This window comes from Diprion similis, chromosome 2 (assembly GCF_021155765.1).
Source record: "Diprion similis isolate iyDipSimi1 chromosome 2, iyDipSimi1.1, whole genome shotgun sequence".
NCBI classification, from domain to species: domain Eukaryota; kingdom Metazoa; phylum Arthropoda; class Insecta; order Hymenoptera; family Diprionidae; genus Diprion; species Diprion similis.
The window spans coordinates 12,517,904-12,539,131 of record NC_060106.1 but is presented as its reverse complement, the minus strand read 5'-3'; the positions used below and the strand labels follow the sequence as shown (position 1 = coordinate 12,539,131).

The window sequence follows — 21,228 nt, the reverse complement described above, 5'->3', positions numbered from 1 at the left end:
GACTGACACGCCATCTACAATCTCATCCAAAAGATAAAGTGAAAATACAAAAAGTAACCTGAACGCGTTGACTGACTGCGAGTGCTTCGTTCGAACTAGTGGTGATCCGGGTGATCCGATGATCACCATTCTCTAACATCGTTGATTTCCGGTCTGGCGCACTGTTCTACAAGTCCGTTGACATTTTAAAAATACAGGAGCTGAAAATATTGCTTTAAATTTATTTAAGATACCGCAAACAAAAAACAACTGCAACATGTCCAGTTACAGCGGTGTCAGTCAAGTTTCAAGTGAGTTCAAGTTATAAATGTCGTTCTAATATTAGACTAAATTGAAATTGGTCTACAGAAGATCGGCGGTAATTTATTATTGAAGTTGTACTGAAAACTGACTACTACTTATGCCGTTGACGGAAAAATTTAAAGACGTTTACCCTTGGGCAAATTTTCTTGACGGGTATTCTGCGGATAAGTCGACCTGGGGCTATGAGATGACATATTAGCAATCCGGTAGCTTCCTTACCTCGGAAGCCATCTAAAATACAATCCCATAAGATACACAAAACCCCATTAGGGTAACCGTCTTTAGTCAGCGCTTATGCACATATATATACAAAAAATTTTGTATAGACAACCTTGTCAGCTTCCACTTGTTTTCATTGCTAGTGAAATAATTATTTACAGACATATCAGGAATATCGCTGATGTCTCATTCAACAAGCACCCGCTGTCCAATAGATTGGTCAATGGAATCCTCGGGGCAAAAGAATCGAACCATGCGATTTCCTGTAGGATGTACTAACACTAAGAAACGCACTATTCAGTTGGAGGAAATAAACAGAGCATTTGCAAAGTGCAAGGGTCTACTTTCTGATTATGCAATTAGGAAACTGATGTATGAAAGTGTTATAGAAACATCGTTCAATAGGGATGAAAAATTGCCACAAAGTACAGCAAAAAAATTGAAACAGTTAATCGCAGTCCATGAAGTTGAAAAGTACCTGCACCTACCCAACAATTCGAATGATATAAATGAAAAGATCACTTTGTTGGGAATCACAAACTTATCCAAAATTCATTTAAGCTATGAAGAAAAACTAAGCATCAAAAAATCAGTTAGTTGTAATCTACGCAAGAAGGCTCAGGCATTTTTGTCAAGGTAGAGCTAGATTCTAAAGTTGAAAACCTAATTATGTCAAAAATTCACATTCTTCTTGAATTAAAGTAATATACTAATCTTGGCAAGATACGAAATTCTGATTTTGAAAAAGTTAGAAGGTAACAAGTATTAAATCACAGTATTCACGGTTGCTATGTTAATCCTTTCTGAAAGAATTCTTGTTGGTTAGAATTATTGTACAAACATACTTATTTCGTTTTCATCATAAACCAGTTTCCAGTTTCAGTCACATTTCAAGTGATAGACTCACAGCGTAGATATTAAGTTTGGTGTAATTTTATTTCAAAGTTGGTTGTATGATGAAAACTGCTAGATATATTTCATAATTCAAACAGCTAAATTTTTCATATCTTAATTTCCAAACAACAAAATCGCGGGATTATAAACATGACCTATTTTTGTATACAGGTTCACAGTGTTGGGCGGAAATTTAGAGGAATTCAAGAAGACAGACGAATTGAACAGGCATAAAAAAATATCCGAAGTTTTTGAAATGGATCAGTTACAATGGAAGCAAAAAATCGAACAAGAATGCGATATGTACGAGAAAGACATCTTAGAATATAAAAAGTTTTTCAGTGAATGGATAAATTTGAAATATAGTGATATGAATGACGCACAACTCAAGAATGCATCAAATTTACTGGCTAAAGCACAAGTACTCGAAGTACAGGGAAAAATTACTAAATTGAACTGTATTTTGAAAATGTTTCACGAGACACCAATGACACTAGAAGCGTATCAATTATTGGGTTCCAGTTTAGACAGCGAGATTTCCGATGTAGAAGATCAAATACAGAAAAAAGAAACAATAAAAAAATTATACCAAGATCTCAGTGGTACTGAATATGACCAAGTTGCTCGAAGATATTCAGAATTGTGCAAAGTCATTGAAAAAAAAAAGCGTATGATTGAGGACTTCTGAATTGAATAACTTTTGCTACTACGTATCTTGAAAGATAGTGGTTAATCGTTTTCAGTTTACAATTTTCCATGTAAAATACTTTTATGTTGTTAGTTTTAATTAACTGTTTAAAATAAATTGTGATCGACAATACAGATGTTTTTTTTCAATCGAAAATAATCCCAAGATCATATGCAATAATAAATGAGCATTCGGAGCTGTAATCAAGTATCCCGAAAACATAATTTATTCGAAATTATCGCCGAGTATAGGCTTCCATAACAGAAATTGAATAGTTGATTATATATTTACATTAAAATTTGATGATTTTATTTCTGGCCTTACTCTGATCATCGGCTTTTTCCTCTTTAGTATTATCTTCATGTAACGATTCTATTTGACTGTTCGTAATTTTATCAGCAGTAATATTGGCTTCTTCTTTTTCCTTGATAAGATCTGGACAGTCTTTTTTCAAATGTGTCACATCGCCGCATATCATGCAACTGCCTCCTTGAGGGTACAATCCCTTAGGGTTATCTGGACATTGTTTAGCGATATGCCCTTGTTCTCGACAAATGAAACAGCTTGCGTGTCTAAATTCTTGGCCTTTAACTACTCTACATTCAAAATGAGTGTGTTCTGCAGATCCACATTTAAAACAGATTCCAGTACCAGCTTCGTCACGACCGAGCTCAGGGCAATCTGAAAGATTATGGCCTGATTTACGACAGTGAAAACAGACTCGCTTTCGTTCACGTGCCAGGGCTTTTTCTGCTTTACGCCTTTCCAACTTCATTGCGATATTTATGTCCGAGCGAGGAATACCTGTAAAAATAAGGAATTTTGAATTGCTAAATATTTTCCGACAGCAAAATAGTTTTGTATCTTAATAGTTTTGTCACAAGTTTTCGTAAGCATGGAACTATTTGATGCCAAGATAAAAGGTGAGATTATTCTTTAAATCCGTTGCAGTGAACTCTTACTTTACAAGATACCTAGCTTATGCAAATTTACCTTTGATAATCATGTTTTTTTTAAGTTCCTCCAGGCGGTCTGCATCTTCTTTTTTTACAGGGAATCCATCGTACTTAACAACTTGAACTTCATTGCCATTAATCATCATGTTGACAACACCTTCATCAGGTTTGCGTCTCTTATATTCCCCTTTCTCATTTTTGCCTTTTTTTCTTTTTTGAGCCTTTTGGCTCTGAGAATTATTGTCATTAACCTTCTTTGAATTATCAGAAACTAAATTCTCAGTGTGAGCCTCAGTACTACTATTAGCTTGTGTTTCTAAATTACCTTTTTTTCCACTAAATGCTTTATTTTTTTCAATGGAATTGTTACGTTGGTCAATTTGATTACCACTTTGGGTAGATGTAAGCCCGTGCAAATGACGGGCTGCTTGTCTTCCAAATTTTACCTGATTACTCCATTCATTTCCTTGTACATCAAAGCCTTCAGAACTATGATTCTTCTGGGTGTCTGTAGTAGTAACTTGACTTTGATTTTCAAGGTTCGTGTTAGTTGTTTTATTCTGCTTTTTTTTATTCCGTTTTTGGCGTTTACTTAACTTTTCGAAATGTCCTACCTGAGCTTTAGTAATACTATCTTCCACTGCACAATCACCGTTCGATAACTCAGCTTTCTGATGTTGCTGCAACAGATCGATTGCCACTTGACCAATATCTGCATTAGGGTTTGCTTTCTTCGATTTATTTTTCCATTCCTTGTGTTGTTTAATTTTCGAACACCGTTCTTCTACCACAACAGAATTAGACTTGGCCTCTAGCAGAGCATCACTAGGGCTTGAATCGATGACAGCTTTGTTCCTTATGTCTGAACTTTTTGGCACATCAGTTATCTTTGCAGCCATTTCTGTTTCCAGTCCATTTACATCGAGCTTTTTTTTCTTAGCTGATTTTGGTTGAACTTGACCAGTAGTACTAGAATTTTCGACCTCATCACCAGTATCTTGAATGACACTCTGCTTTTTGTTGTTTACTTTCACAGAAACTGCGAGCACTTGCTTGTTACAAGAGTCATCATTTGAGCCCTGTACCTTGACAGACTTCTGATTTTTCTTTTTATTCTTTTTGCTGCCCTCAATATTGTGTAATTTATCAATTTTATTTTTCTTGGATTGTAGCTCTGGAACATTGTCAAATGCTGCCCATTCATGATTCACATTCCCAGAAGTATTACAATAAAATAGGTCATCCTTTTCTGCGAGTAACTCAGTAGCATTTTTTGGCTTTTTCATGACAGTCTTAGATGCAGTTTGACTGTCTTCGAGCTGCATTTTCATTATACTCCATGGCGTAGCCTCATCAGGCACACGTTCATTGGATGCTTTGGAGCCCTTAGCTCGGGTAAATCTAGTCATGTTGGATAAGCTTCAAGCAAAGTGACAAGGCAGCTGGAAGGTACCTGAAATTACAAAGAAGTCACATCAACTTGTAACGACGCAACCAATTTTCAAGTAATAGTTGTCGAGGTAGAAAAATCGAAGTCAAATAGCGTGCTACTTCAATCTTGTTACATATATATTATTCGAGGTTATACAAGCAGCCTGCTCGAAATATTAGAAATGAAATGCAACCGCAAGGTGCTGGAATTTAATGAACTATCATTAAAAATAACATTAGTGACGCATTAGCAATTTTATCCCGACATGTCTATCAATTATTTTTCGCATTACCTTCGGCGCACTTGACAACTTAATAAACCACGTGGTCGGTAGTTTTCGGTGCACGGAATCCCTGACAGAATTATACTCTTTGGACTGGACGGCAGACGGCGACATCGATCCCCCGCCACTTAACCAGACTCGACGAAAAAACCCGGGAATGTATAATTCCGATTACGGATATACCTAACCTCAAAATTGCTGCCAGCGATGAAAATCAGAGCAGAATTAAACGATTGAAGGGCTAGCCTACAATCTGATAAAGAAAGTGAAACTCAAGTTGCTACCCTGCTATCAGTGCTGCCAGCAAATACCGCGCGCATCCATGTCATATAATGTAATCAGAATTCAATAAAGTCCACGTTATCAATGCGTATCAAGGGCAAGCATTGATCTTGTTTTCCCACTTTCAGATATACTTGTTTTTGTGAACTGCAGCAGTCACGACTCACGGTAGCACTGAATGCATAATTACGGAGGTCGACCAATGTCAGCTCTGTTCTCAACGAACTAACCAATAACGTTACTTTTTACTTTCACCCACCGTTGCGCTGCCGCGAATGCCGATGATTTTAAGTTGGTACTGATCCTAAATCTGTATTTGTAGCACCATTTTCTTCACAAATCAACCGACAACTGCAAACGCCGGTGAAAATTGTCGAATCCGGATGAAAAAGAGGCGCGGATATATATTAAAATTTGTGAATTATTGGCGAAAACGACATGGAAACAATAGAAGAAAACCCGCACAACGTGCTAGGCAGTATATTGAATGAGGAAGAACTTACACAGATTCCAGAGGGTGTGAGCAAAAAGCTGAAATCATATTTCGATGAACGGTTCGAAGAATTTATCACTGCTAAAGCTGTGTTTGAGACTGCCAGAAAAAATCTCGGTAAGATTATCGTTACTTTCCAGCCTCCGGTATTGACTGTTTCGAAACTCAATTTAAACAGTTCATCCATATATGTTTAACCATCCAATTTTGATTTCTTTATGTGCCAGAACAAAGGTTAGAGACTCTGCAAAAGGATTACAATGAACAGAAACTGGATTTCGAAGAATGTAAAGGCAAACTGGATCTGGCCAATAAATACACAAATGAGCTTCAAACCAAAGTTGATGAAACTAGGTCTGAAGCAACAAGATTACAAGAATCACTCAGAAGGTACTAATATCTTTAGTGCGTCTCTTCTTCCTAGCTTTGGGTTCAAGTTCACAGTTGAAGACATGTACGAGTAGACAATTTATTTCTAAAACTCCGGGCAGTTCATAAAACATGTATATTTTCTTGAATTTTCTGGGAAAGATAATGGCTATTATAAGTTGCCTAACAAATTAATTGCCTCCGACTTCCTTCGAACCAATAGATATTTCGCATTTCAATATTAGTACTTTATTATTGACACATTTTATATAGATTAGAAAAGGATAATGCAGAGCTTCGACGTCAGCGGGATGTGGCTACAGATGAAAGAGATGCACTCCAACTACAAGTTGAGCGTCGAGACGCAGAACTTGAGCGTACACATGCTGAGCTGCAAATGCTTAGTACGCAGTTGCAGACAGCGGTGACTGCTAAGTGTCAAGCTTTGGCAGACACTGAGGAGATCCGCAGTCGTGAAATGACTTTAGATTACAAGTCAGTAGACATTGTATTTTTTAACTCAAGTTATTCAAGTATTTCATGTCTCTTAACAGAGAAATATAAATCCTTATTGGGACTTTGTGAACATGTTTCATTTATTTTCAGGGAACAGCGTCTGGAGAAAGAGCGAAACCTTTTGTCTCAACAGATGGCGAATTTAGAAGAAGAGCTATCAAAGCGCACTGGAGAACTTCAAAATGTTCGTGCTGAATCATCCAAGAGATCACTGTTGACGGAAACCCAGCTTTCACAGCGTGAGGAAGAACTGCGAATAGCTAATGATGAAATTAGTAAACTCCGTGAAGGAAATTCCCTCATCACCAAACGCTGTGATGAGATCGCACAAAAACTAGAAGAACAAAGAGCTCATGAGCTTTCAATGCATGCTTCTTATCGTGAGGAAGTTAACGCTCAAACTAGATTAGCTGACCTTTATAAGGGAATGGCAGATGAAGCTAATGCCAAGGCTGATGAATTTAGTTCAGCTGTCAAGGAACTACAATCCCTACTTGAACAAGCCACTGAGCAGTATGGTGTGCTTGAAACACAGCACAATGATTTACAAATACGACTTGATGAAGAGGTTGCTGAAAAGTCACAAAAAATCGAAGAGCTTGAAAAAGAATTAGAGCGGGCAAACGATCTGCTGAAGGATGCCAAACAAGGTACAGTTTTAAAGTTGGACATCTAATTTTCATCAAATTTAACACTTAGTGTAAAAACAATTGCATGTAGAACATACTTGTCAATATTTCTATTTGATCAGCTTAATTCATGAAAGTTGTTCGATGAATTACCAGACATCCACATGATATATTAACCACGAGCATTCTAAAAAAGTTTTGATCGAATTATTTACTATGTGCCTGATAGAAATGTTAGACCACGCAGTGGAGCAGCTGGCTCCAACAGCAGCAGTAGCAAGTAGACTGCTGAAAAAAGGCTCCAGCCTCACCCAAATTTATACCCAACTGGTTGATGCCACCAACGAACTGGCAATCGAGAAAGAAGAAAATGAGCGATTGAAGTCACAAATGAATATAATACTTCGTGAACTTGAAGATAAGGCACCAGTACTTCAACAACAGCGTGACGATTATGAAGCCGCAGTTGCCAATGTTACAACGCTCACTTCACGTCTTGATGACCTCCTTGCTGAAAATCATCGTTTGCAAGAATCCGCAGATGAGGCCTCGCGCATTGCGAACCATCATGTTCGGGAAAATAAACGGCTAAAGACGGAGCTTGCAGATCTCGCTAGACAGGTATTTCCGTATATTTTAGTTTTGTTTTCATGAATTACTTTTGTGATGTCTCAAACACGACTCAATACAAAAAATATGATGATGTGTCAAATGTCTCATAGGAACACCTGTACAGGCGTATAGCCGTGTTAGTGGAATTATATTTTGTCATTCCAGGTCTGTTTCCTTCTCAAAGAAGTCCAGGAGAGTCGTGGAGGTTCGACAGCACTCTCTTCCACAATGATGGAATCTGACGACCTAGCATCTTCTCAAATTATCAGCAAAAAGTTGGTTACCTTTAGAGATATTGAAGAACTACAGGAAAACAATCAGAAATTGTTATCAATTGTCAGAACATTATCTGCAAGACAAGAAGAAATTGAAAAGGCAACTGATGAAATAAATTCTGGAGAGATGAAAGAAAAACTTGATAGGTACTTTCCTTTCACAATAAGTCAATGATATATTTCACTCCACTATGTAATTTGATGTAAGTAACGCATTTAACGATACATGAAAGTAAATATTCTCTCATTTCAGGTATGTAGAACAACTATCTGACATGCAAGCAGCGCAGGACCGACAATCAAAAATGCTCGAAGGTTTGTTGCGACAAAGGGATATGTACAAGAATATGTACCAGCAGTGTTTGAATCAGACCTCAACCAATCGCCGAGAGTCTGTCACAGACGAGGAGAAGGCAGAAATGGAAGTAGATCAAAAGGAAAATGAAAGAGAAAATAAGAAGAAAGAAAACGATGAAAAGGATGGGAAAATAACTGAATTGGAGTCTAAGTTAAAACAACTGCGTGACGAGTATGATGCATATAGAAAAGAGAGAGTCGCACATGAACAAATGCTAGGTGAAGAAATTGAGAGATTGAGAAAAGAGGCAGAGGTCAGTTCTGCACGCAGTTGCCGATTGAAATCGCAGTTGGATTCTGCTAATGAGCGATTCCATCTTCTACAGGCCAATGTCAGCTCATACAAATCCCAAATTAAAGTTCTTGAGGAAAAATGCAGTAATTACAACACAACCATTGGTATGAAAATGTCTTGTATGATTCAAGAATGATTTGATGAATGAATGTGCCAGGATATTACATTATTTCACATTTAAGTTGGAGTTACAATTATTCTGATTCATAAGTTGCGACTGATAAATTTTTCAACAATATTATGTGATTGAATTATTTCAGGGAAACATGAACAGAGTATAATGATATTGAAAGATGAAACTTTAGATGCACAAGCTCGTCTGTCACGAGCTGAGGTGCAGTTAGAAAACCTCCGACAAGAAAGGCAATTATTACGAGATTCAGAGGGACGCCTGTTAAAAGAGCGAGAGGTATTGCACAGAGAGAGACAAACGCAAGCTTTGTTACGAGCAGATGTGGAAGCTATTAAAGCCAGTTTGGAACGTTCTCAAGCAGAGGGTCAATTACGAGCAGAACAGCGTCTTGACGATGCTACTAGCGAGTGTGCAGCTTTACGTAGAAGACTTCAAGAAGAACAAGATCGGTTCCGTGAATTAGCTTCTCACTTAGAACGCCAGTTGGCTACTGCACAGCAACGGCTCACAGAAGAACGTGAGATGGCGGAGAAATTGCAAACGGACCTTGAAGCTGCTCGCGAAGTTCACATTGAAGATGTACGACGTATCGAAGATTTTAGTGCTAGACTTAGACAAGCTGATGCACATTCAATAGCCAAACCCATGATTGGTGAGTATATACATGATGTTATTTTGTATTTTGAAATTTAATAATTATAATGTTGTTATTGTTTGGAAAATATGTTAATTTTCTTGCAGGTGATGATAATATGATCAAGAGACTGAAGGAACTTGAGGTTCAACTCACAAGTAGTCAAGCAGAAGTCAGATCACTTTCAGAACAATTGAAGGCAGCTCACCAACACAGCCAACAGTATTGTAATATAGCCGAAAGCTCTGAAAGCCAACTTCGAGAGTTGACAGCGGAACAAATAAAATACAAGGAAAGAGTTGAACAGCAACTTAGAGAAACACAAGCTGTAATAGCATCACTTAAAAAGCAAAATCAAGACTTAGAAGAGGAACTTAGCCGTGTTAAATCAGGACGCCAAGAAACAGACTCAGAATTACGAGAAAAGCTAAATATTGCTGAAAGACAATTGGAAGAACTCGGAGAATTGAGACACGAGTTACAGATAGCTCAAAGCGATCTACAAGCTGCGTCAAATGCTGTCAAAGAAACTGAAGAAAAATATGCTAGGGAAATGCTCCTGCACTCCACTGACTTGCAGGTAAATATTCTATGTACATACATTCCCTTTCTAACTCTGAATGTCCGTGTATTTGTATCTCATCATTAATAATATTGTTATGTTATTGTAGGCCCTTGCACGACTCAAAGAAGAATCCGGTGCCGTTGCAGAGAAAATCTCTCATCTTACCCGAGAACGTGACTCCGCAATCGAGTCACTACAAATTGAAAAGGCTGCCTGGCATGAGAGAGAACAACGGTTGAATGAGGAAGTTCATGAGTTACAAGTGAGAATGAAAGATTTAGACACACAAAACTCCTTGTTGCATGATCAAATACAAGAGCTAAGTGATCGCACGGCTGTCATTCAAAGTCAACAGTTGAACGCAAGTCGCTCCGTAAGCCCTGATACCAGTTTAGAAGCAATGAATCGTAGCTTCAGTGGACTTGAGGATGATTCTAAATCAGCGGAACAGCTCTTAAGAGTAATGAAATATCTTAGAAGAGAAAAAGACTTGGCTGTTGCAAAGTTTGACGTTCTGAGAGCGGAAAATTTAAGACTTAAGTCACAGGCTGAGGTAAGTGATAAATATTCCATTTCACTCAATTTTTATTTTTTATTTTTTCTCAGACAGGATATCAAAAGATTCTTGGTATTCGAAAGTATAGAAATATCAATAACTCATATCGAAATAATAACAGGCACTAGAGAAACGAATGAAGGAAGCAGAGACATTGCTCAACTCACAACGTGAAGAATCGGAAATTGATGTTGTGACAACCTCGAAGCATTCTGAACTATTACGCAAAGTTGAAACGCTGAATGCTATCACGGATTCTAATCGTATCCTGAGAGAAGAGCGAGATAGTCTACTGGTTCAAGTATCAGATCTAACTACAAAAGTAACAGCACTTTCGGCTGAGGTGGTACCACTTCGTGACAAAGCTCGAGAATTGACAACTCGAACTGAAGCATTGGTACAAGAGAATGACAGCCTTAAAGCAGAAGCTACTAGGTGGCGTCAACGAGCCAATGCTCTAGTAGAAAGAGCTAATAAAGCAAGTCCTGAAGACTGGCGACGATTGCAAAGTGAACGACAAAATCTTAGTAAACTGCTGACTTCTGAGCGTGAAACGCATGCAAAACAAACTGATGAATTGAATTTACTGAAGGTAGAGAAATCCAAACTGGAAGAACAACTCATCCAACAGCAACGTCAGATTCAATCTCAGAGCGAACAATTATCCAAGAGCTTAGAAGATAGCCGAAAGCTTAATCAAGACTTGAGCGAATCACTTGCTAACTCAGCTGCAAAATTGAAAGAAGTGACTCTACTGCGTAAAGAACTCACAGACAAAGAAGTTGTACTGAATGATATCAAAAATAAAGAATTGAAGATCCGTACAATTGCTAAGAAATACAAGGCACAATGTGAAGAACTAAGTAAAACGCTTGAAGAAGAGAAATCTAAACAGCCACAGTTACAAGCGACTGGAACAGCTGTGCAAAATGTGGAACGCGAAAATCAATTGAGGGAAGAGGGGCGGCAAGAGCTGCGTCAGGCAAATCTTGAATTGTCCACTCGAACTGAGGAACTGACTCGTCAATTGACGGCTGTGCAAAATGAAACGGAAGCCCTGAAGAAAGAAGTTGAAACCTTAAATAAGGCTAGTGTTGAAAAGGAAGAGCGTGCAAAACAAGTACTTAAAGGCGCGAGAACAAGAATCATGCAACTGACAGAATCGAAAAAGGTTTGCGAAAAAGAATTGAATGATTTAAAGTCTAAAGTTGAATCTAATTCAGGGGAATCCGAAACTTCTGATCATGATGCGAGACTGGCTGCCATCAAATCTCAAATGGAAGGAAGAATTTCACGTCTAGAACATGAAAAGACTGAAGTACATGCTGAAAAAGAAGCTCTTCTCCAACGAGTTAATCAATTGCAAAGACAGTTGTCATCTAGTGCTGGCGGAGTCAGTGTTACGAATGAACCACCAACAGCTAACATTAAGCCCATGTCAGCCCGTTCAGAAACTCCGCTTGCAAGCATTCGTCCCATGACCGTTGTGGTACAGTCTAGGACTGCAGCTGTTTTGCCCACAACTGCAGCAGCTCCCGTTTTAGTAGCACCTCAACAACAGCAGCAGCAGCAACAACAACAACAACAACAACAACAGCAACAACAACAACAGGCCGTTCACACTACTGAAACTAGTTCACCTACCAGCAGTCATACTGACTATCAACCAGCCAGTACAAGCAGTTCGTCCCAGACCACTGCCAGCAATTTGCGGCAGCTAGCAGTTCAACCACAACTCAGTGAACCAGCGGAATCCACTCAGCGAGAAGACCCTGAAAGTGCAGAACCTTTGAGCTTACAGCAGCAACAGTGCCAACAACAAACTCAACAGCAGCAACAAACTGTGGCATTGGTCAGTCCGAGAGTCGAACAACAACAGCAGCAGCAGCAGCAGCAGCAACAACAACAACAACAGCAGCAGCAGCAGCAGCAACAACAACAACAGCAGCAGCAGCAGCAGCAACAACAACCTGTGGCCAGTGTTAGTGATCAGCAACAAACCGTAGCGAGCAGTTCAACACAATCAGTGAGCACTTCGCAAGGCACTAGTGGCCATAAACGTCCTAGAAGTCTTGATACCTCAGCATCCGGATCAAGTGTTGCCGAAGGTGGTGTAGATGCTACCAGACAAGAACAAAGTCCTAGTCCAAAAAGTAAACGAAGCAGGCAGCAAGAAATTGCACCAGCACCCACTCCTAGTGCCACTGACGTCGAGTACCAGGTGTGTTCATGATCCAAAATGTTAATCCTAAGCGTTTATTACCAATAGCCCAATCTCTCATTTCATTCATTTCAATCCAGGTACCTACGTCAAGCCAACGTGATCAAGATGAAGAAGTAGAAGATGGGTGTGTGGTTGTAGTTGACTGTGACGAAGGTGAGGGAGGTGGAACTCATCAGGCTCAAGAGGAAGAAGAATTTGACAATGAAACATACGAGGAAATGGAAGAGGAAGAAGAATTACCCTATGGAGTTGAGGGTGAAGGAGAAGTAGACAATAATGAAGTAGAAATAATAATGGAGGAAGACTCTACTAGTGTTGAAGTACCCCGACAAATTCAATCTGCAACTGGTAACAATCAGCAACAACAACAGTCAGAAGCCATCAGCAGTGCTGGGCCTACTGGGGAGCCACCTTTACCATTTGTGCCAAGATCCTCTCGTGGTATAGCTCCGATGCCAAGGCAACAGCAGCAACAACATCTACTCTTGGTATGTCTTTAGATTTACTTGTTATGAAAAAGCAAGTTGACAATTACCAAAGCGCGGAAATGATATCTTGATATATGATTACAGCCTCAGCAGGGATATGAAGATGGTGGCGACGATAGCATAGTACCAAGCACCCCAACACTGTTTGTACCTCGCCGAGGAGATGGGTTTGGGGAAGCTGTCAGCTCTCCCCAGGTACCCCAAGGTCGTTTCACCTTCGGCGATCCTACTCTGACTGTTACTGCAACAGCAACACCAACATTAGCTACTCCCACTGGACCAACAAGAGCTATTTTTGGGTCCTCAGGTTCTGGGGTTGCTCAAGTAGTACAAGAAGGAATGGATGACACACGAATGGATCTGACTCAACTTGAAGACGCTGGAACAGGACGTAGTGTCCCTACTACTCCGTTACAAGTGTCTCCAGCTGCTGCTGATGTACCACCTTCGGTACAAAAAATTTTTTTTCCATGAATATTTGAAATTTAATTAGTTTACAGAGAAGTCACAATGTTGATATATTTCCTTCTGTTCTTACAAATACAATAGACAAGCAGTGCCCAATCGGAAGAACAAGAAGCCCCTGTATCTGGTGTTGCCACAGCTACGGTAACAGCAACAACTGACACCAGTGATGAGTCAGTGATTCCTAGTATTCGAGTCGTAACAGTAGAACAAGAAGCAGTACAAGCAGAAGTCACGACCGAAACTCTCGAGTTGACACCTACTGACGGTAATTTTTTTTCCATCATAGTCAGGCTCAAAACTTTCCCAATTATCTGTATTTATAATATACAATATACATTTCCTCCTAAGCGTTCGGTGCAATCATAGCATGTAGCCGTATCAAAAAAGGGAACTAGTTTCACTTGCAGCTGTTAATTTGAATGATTCTACTAAGTATAGTCTGTTCATTAAGTAGTGACTTCTGAAAGTGAGAAACAAGATGAGGCTGGCCCGAGTGCAGGGGATGATGAGGTTACTGAAGTAGAAGTTGAGGCGGAAGCAGCAGGTGCTGAAGTTAGTACTGAAGAAGTAGAAGATGAAGGTCGGGAGGCTGAAGCCTCTCCGTCATGTAACACACGTTCACAAAAGGCACTAGCTGCAGCAGCAAACAACAACAGAGTTACGGCACGTCGTTCTAACCGATCTCCATTCCGTTCGTCTCGAGGACAACGGCCAACACCTATTATCTGGGAAAATCAGTCTGGTCGAGGTTAGTTTAAGGTTTATTTCCATATGTATTTCCATAATTATTTCAAACATTGGATTTATTGTTGCAATAATTCGGTTAGAGTTTTCATTTTCATCTATCCAAAAATAAATTTCGTATTACTGGAAAAAATAATACCTATTCAAAACAATTTCGTCCAACTGAATTTGCGAAAATACAAATTCTTTACCTTAAAAACGTTCACATGTAATTATCAACATTGCTTTAACATGAAAATATTACAAATCTTGCAACACATTATGTTGGTATGAAATACTCACAATATATCTATAATGGACTTTCTTTTTTGTCTTTCATAAGAACTGCAGTATGAGCAAAAAATGTATTAAGCTGCAGGACAACCAGTTTTCATTACATTCCTGTGAAACACTTTTCACGTTTCTATGGCTTGGCAGCTATTGTTGCTGTAATATATTACGTACAATGTTTTCAGTGATAACTGCTGCGTTTTCATAGACTAGACCACAACCTTTTCTTTGATTCTAGGGCACAATCCAGTAAGAGGAGGGCCACAATCAAGAGGTGGGGTTAGCGAAGGCAGAGCACGAGGGTCCAGAGGACGGCGTATGCGAAAATTTCCGTATGCCCGCTTTTAAGACATAGTACTAGCACTAGTTAGTGGGTGCTACTTAACGTACATGCATATACTATGATAAAACTAGATTCGTCATATTACGACGTGCAGCTCGATGTGCTCTAGTATTGCTTTGGAATATTGATGGAATTGTGTCGTCATACGTTGTGAAAAATTTTCATCTAAAAATACTGTGAAAAAATGAGTAGTTGTAAAAATATGCATAAGAACTCTGACTTCTAATTCCTCACACAGAGAACATATTCTTTTGATAGTCAAGTATCCATCGGCATATGAAATGTATTGTCATTATAGCATTAGCTAGATTATAAATCTGTTCCCAAACTGTGACTCGAGTGCGAGTATTTTTAGCAAATGCTGCACTTGAGATAACCCATTTGACTAAGAAATTAACTCTAAGCAACAAAAAAGTAAAATTAAACATATTTCAGGAAGATTCGTGACAGTTGTCTCACGATGATACATTCATACTTCATACAACAGTTATAGTTAGTACCGTAGTTAATATGTAACGTCCGTCAACCGACTAAAAATAAACACGGGATTCTGATAAAGAAGTAATTGCCTTCTTAGGCCAGACGAATGAAAAAATAACGAAAAATATACGAGTAACAGTAAAATCCTGGCTTAAGTTATTATTGGAAAAATTATCTTACCTCATTTAAAAGCGACGACGAGAAAATATGGACATATATCAAATAACGTTTTGAGTTCACATTAGGTCCAAGAAACTTAATGCTTCTATGATTTTAGTTAATAAAATATTAACTTTAAATAATTTACATTCCGTATAGGTTCCCGAAAGATTGATTGAACGACAGTCGTTTAATAATATTAATCGCAAGATTATCTCGCGTATATTGCGCTCAACTGTTTCTGTACCGTTAATTCTGACTGAACTTATTCTATAATTCATAATACTTCGATTTTAGGAATTGTATTCTCTTATATTGGGGTTGAGATACTTTTGAACTGTGGGACAGGAATCAAATATCAAAGTAAAATCGGTAACGAAACATGTATTAATGATTGAGAAACGATGCCACGAACATTATGGAATATATACCTGTACTTTCGATATGTGTATTTTTCAATCAATAAATAATATGCTACGATGAAACTAACTTTAATACAGTGATTATGAAATCAAAACCTGGGTAACACAGAAGCCAAAGCTTGATTCCACTAGCAATTTTAGATATCCTCTCTCAATACTCTCTACCTGCTTTGTGTTACCATTTGCAGCTATTACTGAGGTAATGCTGTGATGGACGTTAAATGAAGTCTAGTAATTTTCTCATAATTGGATTGATGTTCTCTTACTTTTCGCGCGAAACAAGTTGATATCAAAATAAATGAACGTTTTAATAGAAATTGAAGATCCCTGCTTCCATTGTCTCCAATCTCCTCAAGTTGCACGTTCATAGAATTTTTTTAAACTGTAAGACAATCATTGTCCTTCCTCATCATTATTTCACAGAATTACCATTGATTCGCGTATACAATCCTCATCTTACAAACTCAACGCATATAAGTTTGTAAAACACGTTAATGCTAACAATAAATGTAAGTACTAATTGTAAGTATATAAAGTTCACATACAACGCTTAGATAGATACCTGTGTCCACGATCTTAGAAATCATTCGAAATAATAGTTTCCTCAAGTAACGCTGTTTGTGTTGATTAAATTGGTACTCAGGAATCCGAGATCTTGGAGCGATTTCTAGTATGACAGACAGGCTTGTGGAATAGCGCAAGGCAATCACATTCGCAAATTGCATAACACAGATTTCCGCGAGACCAATTACACACAATGCCTATATTGTTAGTGTTGAAGCCTTTCGATAACAAATACTTCCTGAACAGTACTCCTCTCACGTTAGTGCTTCGATGCGATGTTACTACTGACTGGAAACCGTTTCGAATATATTCCCGCGCGTACGCAGCCAAGGAAGTCTGATTACGGGGTGGACATTGAACATTACGGATAGCTAAAATAAATAAAAGTAATTGACGATTCGACCCGTAATCTGGCAGAAGAAGTCATCGGTTTGCTGATACATACTTTGCTGATAAATTTTCATTTCTTCGTACATTCGTATGAGACAGCTTTATCGTCAACTGCTTGATGTCTGGTTGAAATTATTCGAAAAGAGTATGGTATAAATATTCAAATTTATACGTAACTGCAACTTGCACAAGTGTGCGTTGCAGGTAATGGAGTTCAATTTTCGACAGGCAACAGCAAGGATTAATAATAGTCAGAATTGATTTTCGTAATATATTTTGTGTTTGAATTTTGATAAGCAATATTACACATTCTCAAAGACACGATATTCACCTAATATTTACCATCGTCGCCAAATAAGATCATGAAAAACTTATTACGTACCGATAATTAAAACAACTGTGCACTTGATGTACTGTACAAACGTTGACCTTGAAATCGTTACTACAAATATGTATATGTTCGTACAACCGCCGCAATGCCTGCATCACGAACTTGTGTTTGTGTATATAAAATAAGTATGAACTTCAATATTCAAATATATCTATTTTCTATACAATAATATATATTCAGTTTTGCCGTGAGAAAATTTAATACCTTAGACGTTTTGCCGGCTTTCATTAACAAAAACTAACATCTGTATTTGATAAATAACGTAACGTTATTATAAATAATGTTTATAAATTAGGTTATAAATAGTGTTTATAAATTATAGATATCAAGCTTAAGATTATAATACAAATCGCAGGAAAAAAACCTATTTTCTAAACTATGCGTTCACTTAACGTGAGAAACGTAGGAATAGATTTACATTGTATGTATAAATACTCGTCAGTCTTGGTTTCAAGAGATGTGTTCGCCCGCTTCAGTCTGGTATTTGCGTTTCGCAAATACGAGAAGCCGGTGTGTAGCATAGTATACTAGCCGTAATATGTATGTGGAAGCACGATTGGCGAGATTGTGACTCGGATGGAATTTACACGTATGTATATATATATATATATATATATATATAATCTTTGTAGGAATATTATCGCGCAAAAGAAGCTAAGCAGTCTTTCGAATAATTTATGTGCGGTGAATACATTTCTTGGATCTGTCTAATTATATATACTTCACTAACTTAAGCCTCGATGGAATCGAATCGAAAGCTTTAAATACTATCTATTAATAGTAAGCGCTCACCTACGGCAATTACAATTATTAGATCCTATCAATATCTTCCTAATATCACAAGCTGTTGAAATGTATTTTATATCTTGCATTTGGCACCGCGTACCCAGTGCCTCGTTGAGCGAGTTGATAAATAATAATACTACGGAGAGTTTCCCGAGCAATATATTGCTGAACAGGTGGTCATTAAATTGTATCAAATGTATGCGGCGAGCGTGTCATTATGCCGGCCACTCCGAGACTTGGCATCGTTCCTCAACAACTTGTGGCGCCTACATACGAGATGTTACGACCTCCGCGCGATTTCGCAGCTATTTCACCTCAACTTAGCAACTTTGCATTAAAATTAATACCAGTATAGTGAGGATTAAATTAACATTCGTTTCATTTCAATGAATATAAAACATTCGTTCATAAATAATTTAAAGCTTCTTAAAAATAATTCACAGTCACGTTAATTTAAAATTACACATAAACCACCTCACCAACTGCTAAGTAAGTCTTGAATACGTAACAATAATCCAATTTTCAGTGGTGAACTAAACAATGCAGAATATCACTGGGAACTTTTTTCTTCTTCGACGAACTTGAAGAAACATTTTCTGAGCAGACCTGCTCGCATCAACAAATAGCAGCTGCATACACGCGTCTTCATAATACCTATAGTAAGCAGCAAAAGGTCCCGGGTTATTGCTACACCAACGTCATTACAGGAGGTGGAACTTCGCTTTGCGACGAACTGCATCCGCACGACGTGTGATTTTCTACCTTCATCATTCGTATTACCGATTCCGTTTTGTTTACGTCGTCAGTTACTCTAATTGCAACCAATATCTCGGTCTTCTCTTTTGGTGCACAAGTTCCTGCGCCACCACAGCAACCGGTACCCGAGTCACATCTGTGAACGACTGTAAAGGCTGGTAATACCTTTTCGCTCGTTTTCAGGGCGCCGGAGCTCAGATGGTCTTTGATTTTGTAGGACCGGAGTTGTGGCTCTCGGCATTGAAACCTGGCCGTTCGGTTTATGTGTTCCTTTAATTTGCTATCGAGATCCGATTCGGTCTCTGGCGTTGGCGCTGCTTTAATTGTTAAAGTGAAAAGGTGTAACCAAACCACTACCAAATACCCAGTCTGCATTTTGAAGATCTGATTTCACGAATCCAAAATAGTTTCAAACACGCACAATCCGTCTGCTTGTTATAATTCTGCAGATTCTATGCCGGTATGGTAATCAGTCGAAACTTCACGTTTTCACAAGCGGTATAGATCCAACAGCAGTAAGAAGTAATCCAATAATCCAACTCCAATGTAAACACTTTGAAAATCCCGTAGTAATCCAACACTGGAGTTTGAAAATTTTTCGGGACTTGTTAACGTGCGCTGTCAAAGAAGTGAACAAACAATTTTAAAGATCACTGTCGATTGCCGATGCTCGAAGCACTTTTACCGCGTGTGTTGCGCACGCACAAGCCCGCTGTAAAATGATTCGTATCTTGGCTCTGCCGAGGTATTTATGCGCCACGGTTAGGTGCGATCGGGCCAATGAAACGGCGGCAGGAAAATCGCAGGGGTTTTTCGATTTCAACAAAATCGATGAGTTGTTCAGTATAGACGCACCGATCTTGAGGACTGGAAAGGAAATAAGGATGTAACATACGCACATCCGTTTGTGCGGCAGACGTTGTATGCGTAAGTGTATGAATGGTTTGATCTATATGCGCGTACCTTGAATTCCTTTACACGCCATCATAAATTCCCCAAGTGTATATTGTCACAGCTTGCGGATAACGCGGATGATGGTCCGATTGCGCAACCTTATAGCTTTTCGCACATGTATATGTACGTTTAGTTAAAGAATGACGGTTGACTACGACTTTCGTACTCTATGGGTGAAAAGTTTTCTCCAATATTCCGAGAATTCGTCAATAACACATTTACGTAGTTAATCGATCTAATAAATTATCGTTCCAAGTACCGCTCGCATAAGTTATTAACAACAATTTACGCCGGCGGCTAATCTTGGCTTCACAATCAAGTATACATGCGAAGGTTGGACACAACCTATGACCAATACGAAATTCGTTACAGTTACGGACACTTTTCAATATTTTCATATCAATTTACTGCAAACATGCGATACGAGTAAGTATACCCAGAAAAAAAGAATAATACAAAATGCGCGTGGATAAGGAAGCTGATGTAAATATGGATGGAGAAGTCAAACATTTTTCAAACCGGTTATCGCAGTTTGTGTGAATAATAGGAAACCTCTTTTTTTCATCTTTTAAACACTGATTCATGAGTTTTGTGAATCATTGGATGCAAATGCAGAAGAACTCTCTCCAAACTTGTGAACACTAAATAATACATTCATGTATAATGTTTTTATTACATGATGCACACGAGCGGTAGTTCCTGGATATGTTGCAAACGCAATTCACGGTATGCAATTCCTTCTGCTTATGGAATTTCTTTTCTATCATCCGAACGTATGTACTTAACGGTAGTTTTATCCTCCCAGTATAAAATCATGATAAAACGTGCATATTTTACATATTTTCGAGTGGACAACGTCCGTTCGTATTGCATTGAAATAAAATAACGGCAAATAATGTGAATTCCAATCACGTTTGTCAAATACGTAGAAATTTAAACTTTAATATCACACGATCAGCATAAATTTATCGACTGACGTACAATTTAAAAATTATTTGGCTGGGCTAGTCGTACTTGGTGACACGATTTACCATAAATTCCAAAATAATTAAATAAATATGCAACAATTAACTTCGGTGATGTCATCCTGCAGCATATTAAATCTATTGAGACATTCTTGATTATTTCCTTCGATAATTCATTCGTAATTAACATGTTTATTTATGACGCAAGAACTTGGGAAATGCCATCTTTCCGATAACCTGCGAGTTCTTTGACCTTTTTTGCTCGCATCCGTCGGGTACATGTAATTTCTGATTAATATGCAAATGTCACATGGCGGGTTTGCTTGGGTATAC

The 21,228-nt window shown here is 38.4% G+C and overlaps 3 protein-coding genes across 5 annotated transcripts; 2 read left to right on the top strand and 1 right to left on the bottom strand.

The window, feature by feature from the left end:
* The first annotated feature begins 154 nt into the window (after positions 1-154).
* Positions 155-2,234, top strand: LOC124413839. The gene is made up of 3 exons (XM_046894627.1): positions 155-290; positions 684-1,158; positions 1,588-2,234. The coding sequence occupies exons 1-3, from the start codon at positions 257-259 to the stop codon at positions 2,102-2,104; spliced, it is 1,026 nt and encodes a 341-aa protein (XP_046750583.1). The 5' UTR covers positions 155-256; the 3' UTR covers positions 2,105-2,234.
* A 147-nt stretch (positions 2,235-2,381) lies between these two features.
* On the bottom strand, positions 2,382-4,908 carry LOC124413828. The gene is made up of 3 exons (XM_046894618.1): positions 4,785-4,908; positions 3,098-4,513; positions 2,382-2,908 (listed from the first exon to the last, which is right to left on the bottom strand). The coding sequence occupies exons 2-3, from the start codon at positions 4,467-4,469 to the stop codon at positions 2,397-2,399; spliced, it is 1,884 nt and encodes a 627-aa protein (XP_046750574.1). The 5' UTR covers positions 4,470-4,513; positions 4,785-4,908; the 3' UTR covers positions 2,382-2,396.
* A 318-nt stretch (positions 4,909-5,226) lies between these two features.
* Positions 5,227-15,709, top strand: LOC124411982 (nucleoprotein TPR). 3 transcript variants are annotated; one of them, XM_046891590.1, is made up of 17 exons: positions 5,227-5,667; positions 5,778-5,940; positions 6,193-6,414; positions 6,526-7,085; positions 7,294-7,685; positions 7,842-8,098; positions 8,205-8,707; positions 8,864-9,388; positions 9,478-9,950; positions 10,042-10,488; positions 10,613-12,050; positions 12,360-12,712; positions 12,793-13,203; positions 13,288-13,653; positions 13,753-13,936; positions 14,123-14,419; positions 14,924-15,709. In XM_046891590.1, exons 1-17 carry the CDS (start codon positions 5,496-5,498, stop codon positions 15,031-15,033), a joined length of 6,873 nt encoding a protein of 2,290 aa, XP_046747546.1. In that variant the 5' UTR covers positions 5,227-5,495; the 3' UTR covers positions 15,034-15,709. The 3 variants fall into 3 exon arrangements, with proteins under 3 accessions (XP_046747546.1, XP_046747556.1, XP_046747538.1); XM_046891600.1 differs by having other exon boundaries at positions 10,613-12,103; positions 12,452-12,712; XM_046891582.1 differs by having other exon boundaries at positions 10,613-12,712.
* Positions 15,710-21,228: the final 5,519 nt, after the last annotated feature.

What these genes read in the sequence shown, in the direction of transcription:
- LOC124413828 (XM_046894618.1), bottom strand. Translation starts at nt 4,469, where the DNA reads ATGACTAGATTTACCCGAGCTAAGGGCTCCAAAGCATCCAATGAACGT. An exon ending in AAAAAACATGATTATCAAAG is followed by an intron (nt 2,909 to 3,097) that starts GTAAATTTGCAT and finishes TTATTTTTACAG; the next exon opens with GTATTCCTCGCTCGGACATA.
- LOC124411982 (XM_046891582.1), top strand. Translation starts at nt 5,496, where the DNA reads ATGGAAACAATAGAAGAAAACCCGCACAACGTGCTAGGCAGTATATTG. An exon ending in AATAGCCAAACCCATGATTG is followed by an intron (nt 9,389 to 9,477) that starts GTGAGTATATAC and finishes ATTTTCTTGCAG; the next exon opens with GTGATGATAATATGATCAAG. An exon ending in CCACTGACGTCGAGTACCAG is followed by an intron (nt 12,713 to 12,792) that starts GTGTGTTCATGA and finishes ATTTCAATCCAG; the next exon opens with GTACCTACGTCAAGCCAACG.
- LOC124413839 (XM_046894627.1), top strand. Translation starts at nt 257, where the DNA reads ATGTCCAGTTACAGCGGTGTCAGTCAAGTTTCAA. An exon ending in CGGTGTCAGTCAAGTTTCAA is followed by an intron (nt 291 to 683) that starts GTGAGTTCAAGT and finishes AATTATTTACAG; the next exon opens with ACATATCAGGAATATCGCTG. An exon ending in GCTCAGGCATTTTTGTCAAG is followed by an intron (nt 1,159 to 1,587) that starts GTAGAGCTAGAT and finishes TTTTGTATACAG; the next exon opens with GTTCACAGTGTTGGGCGGAA.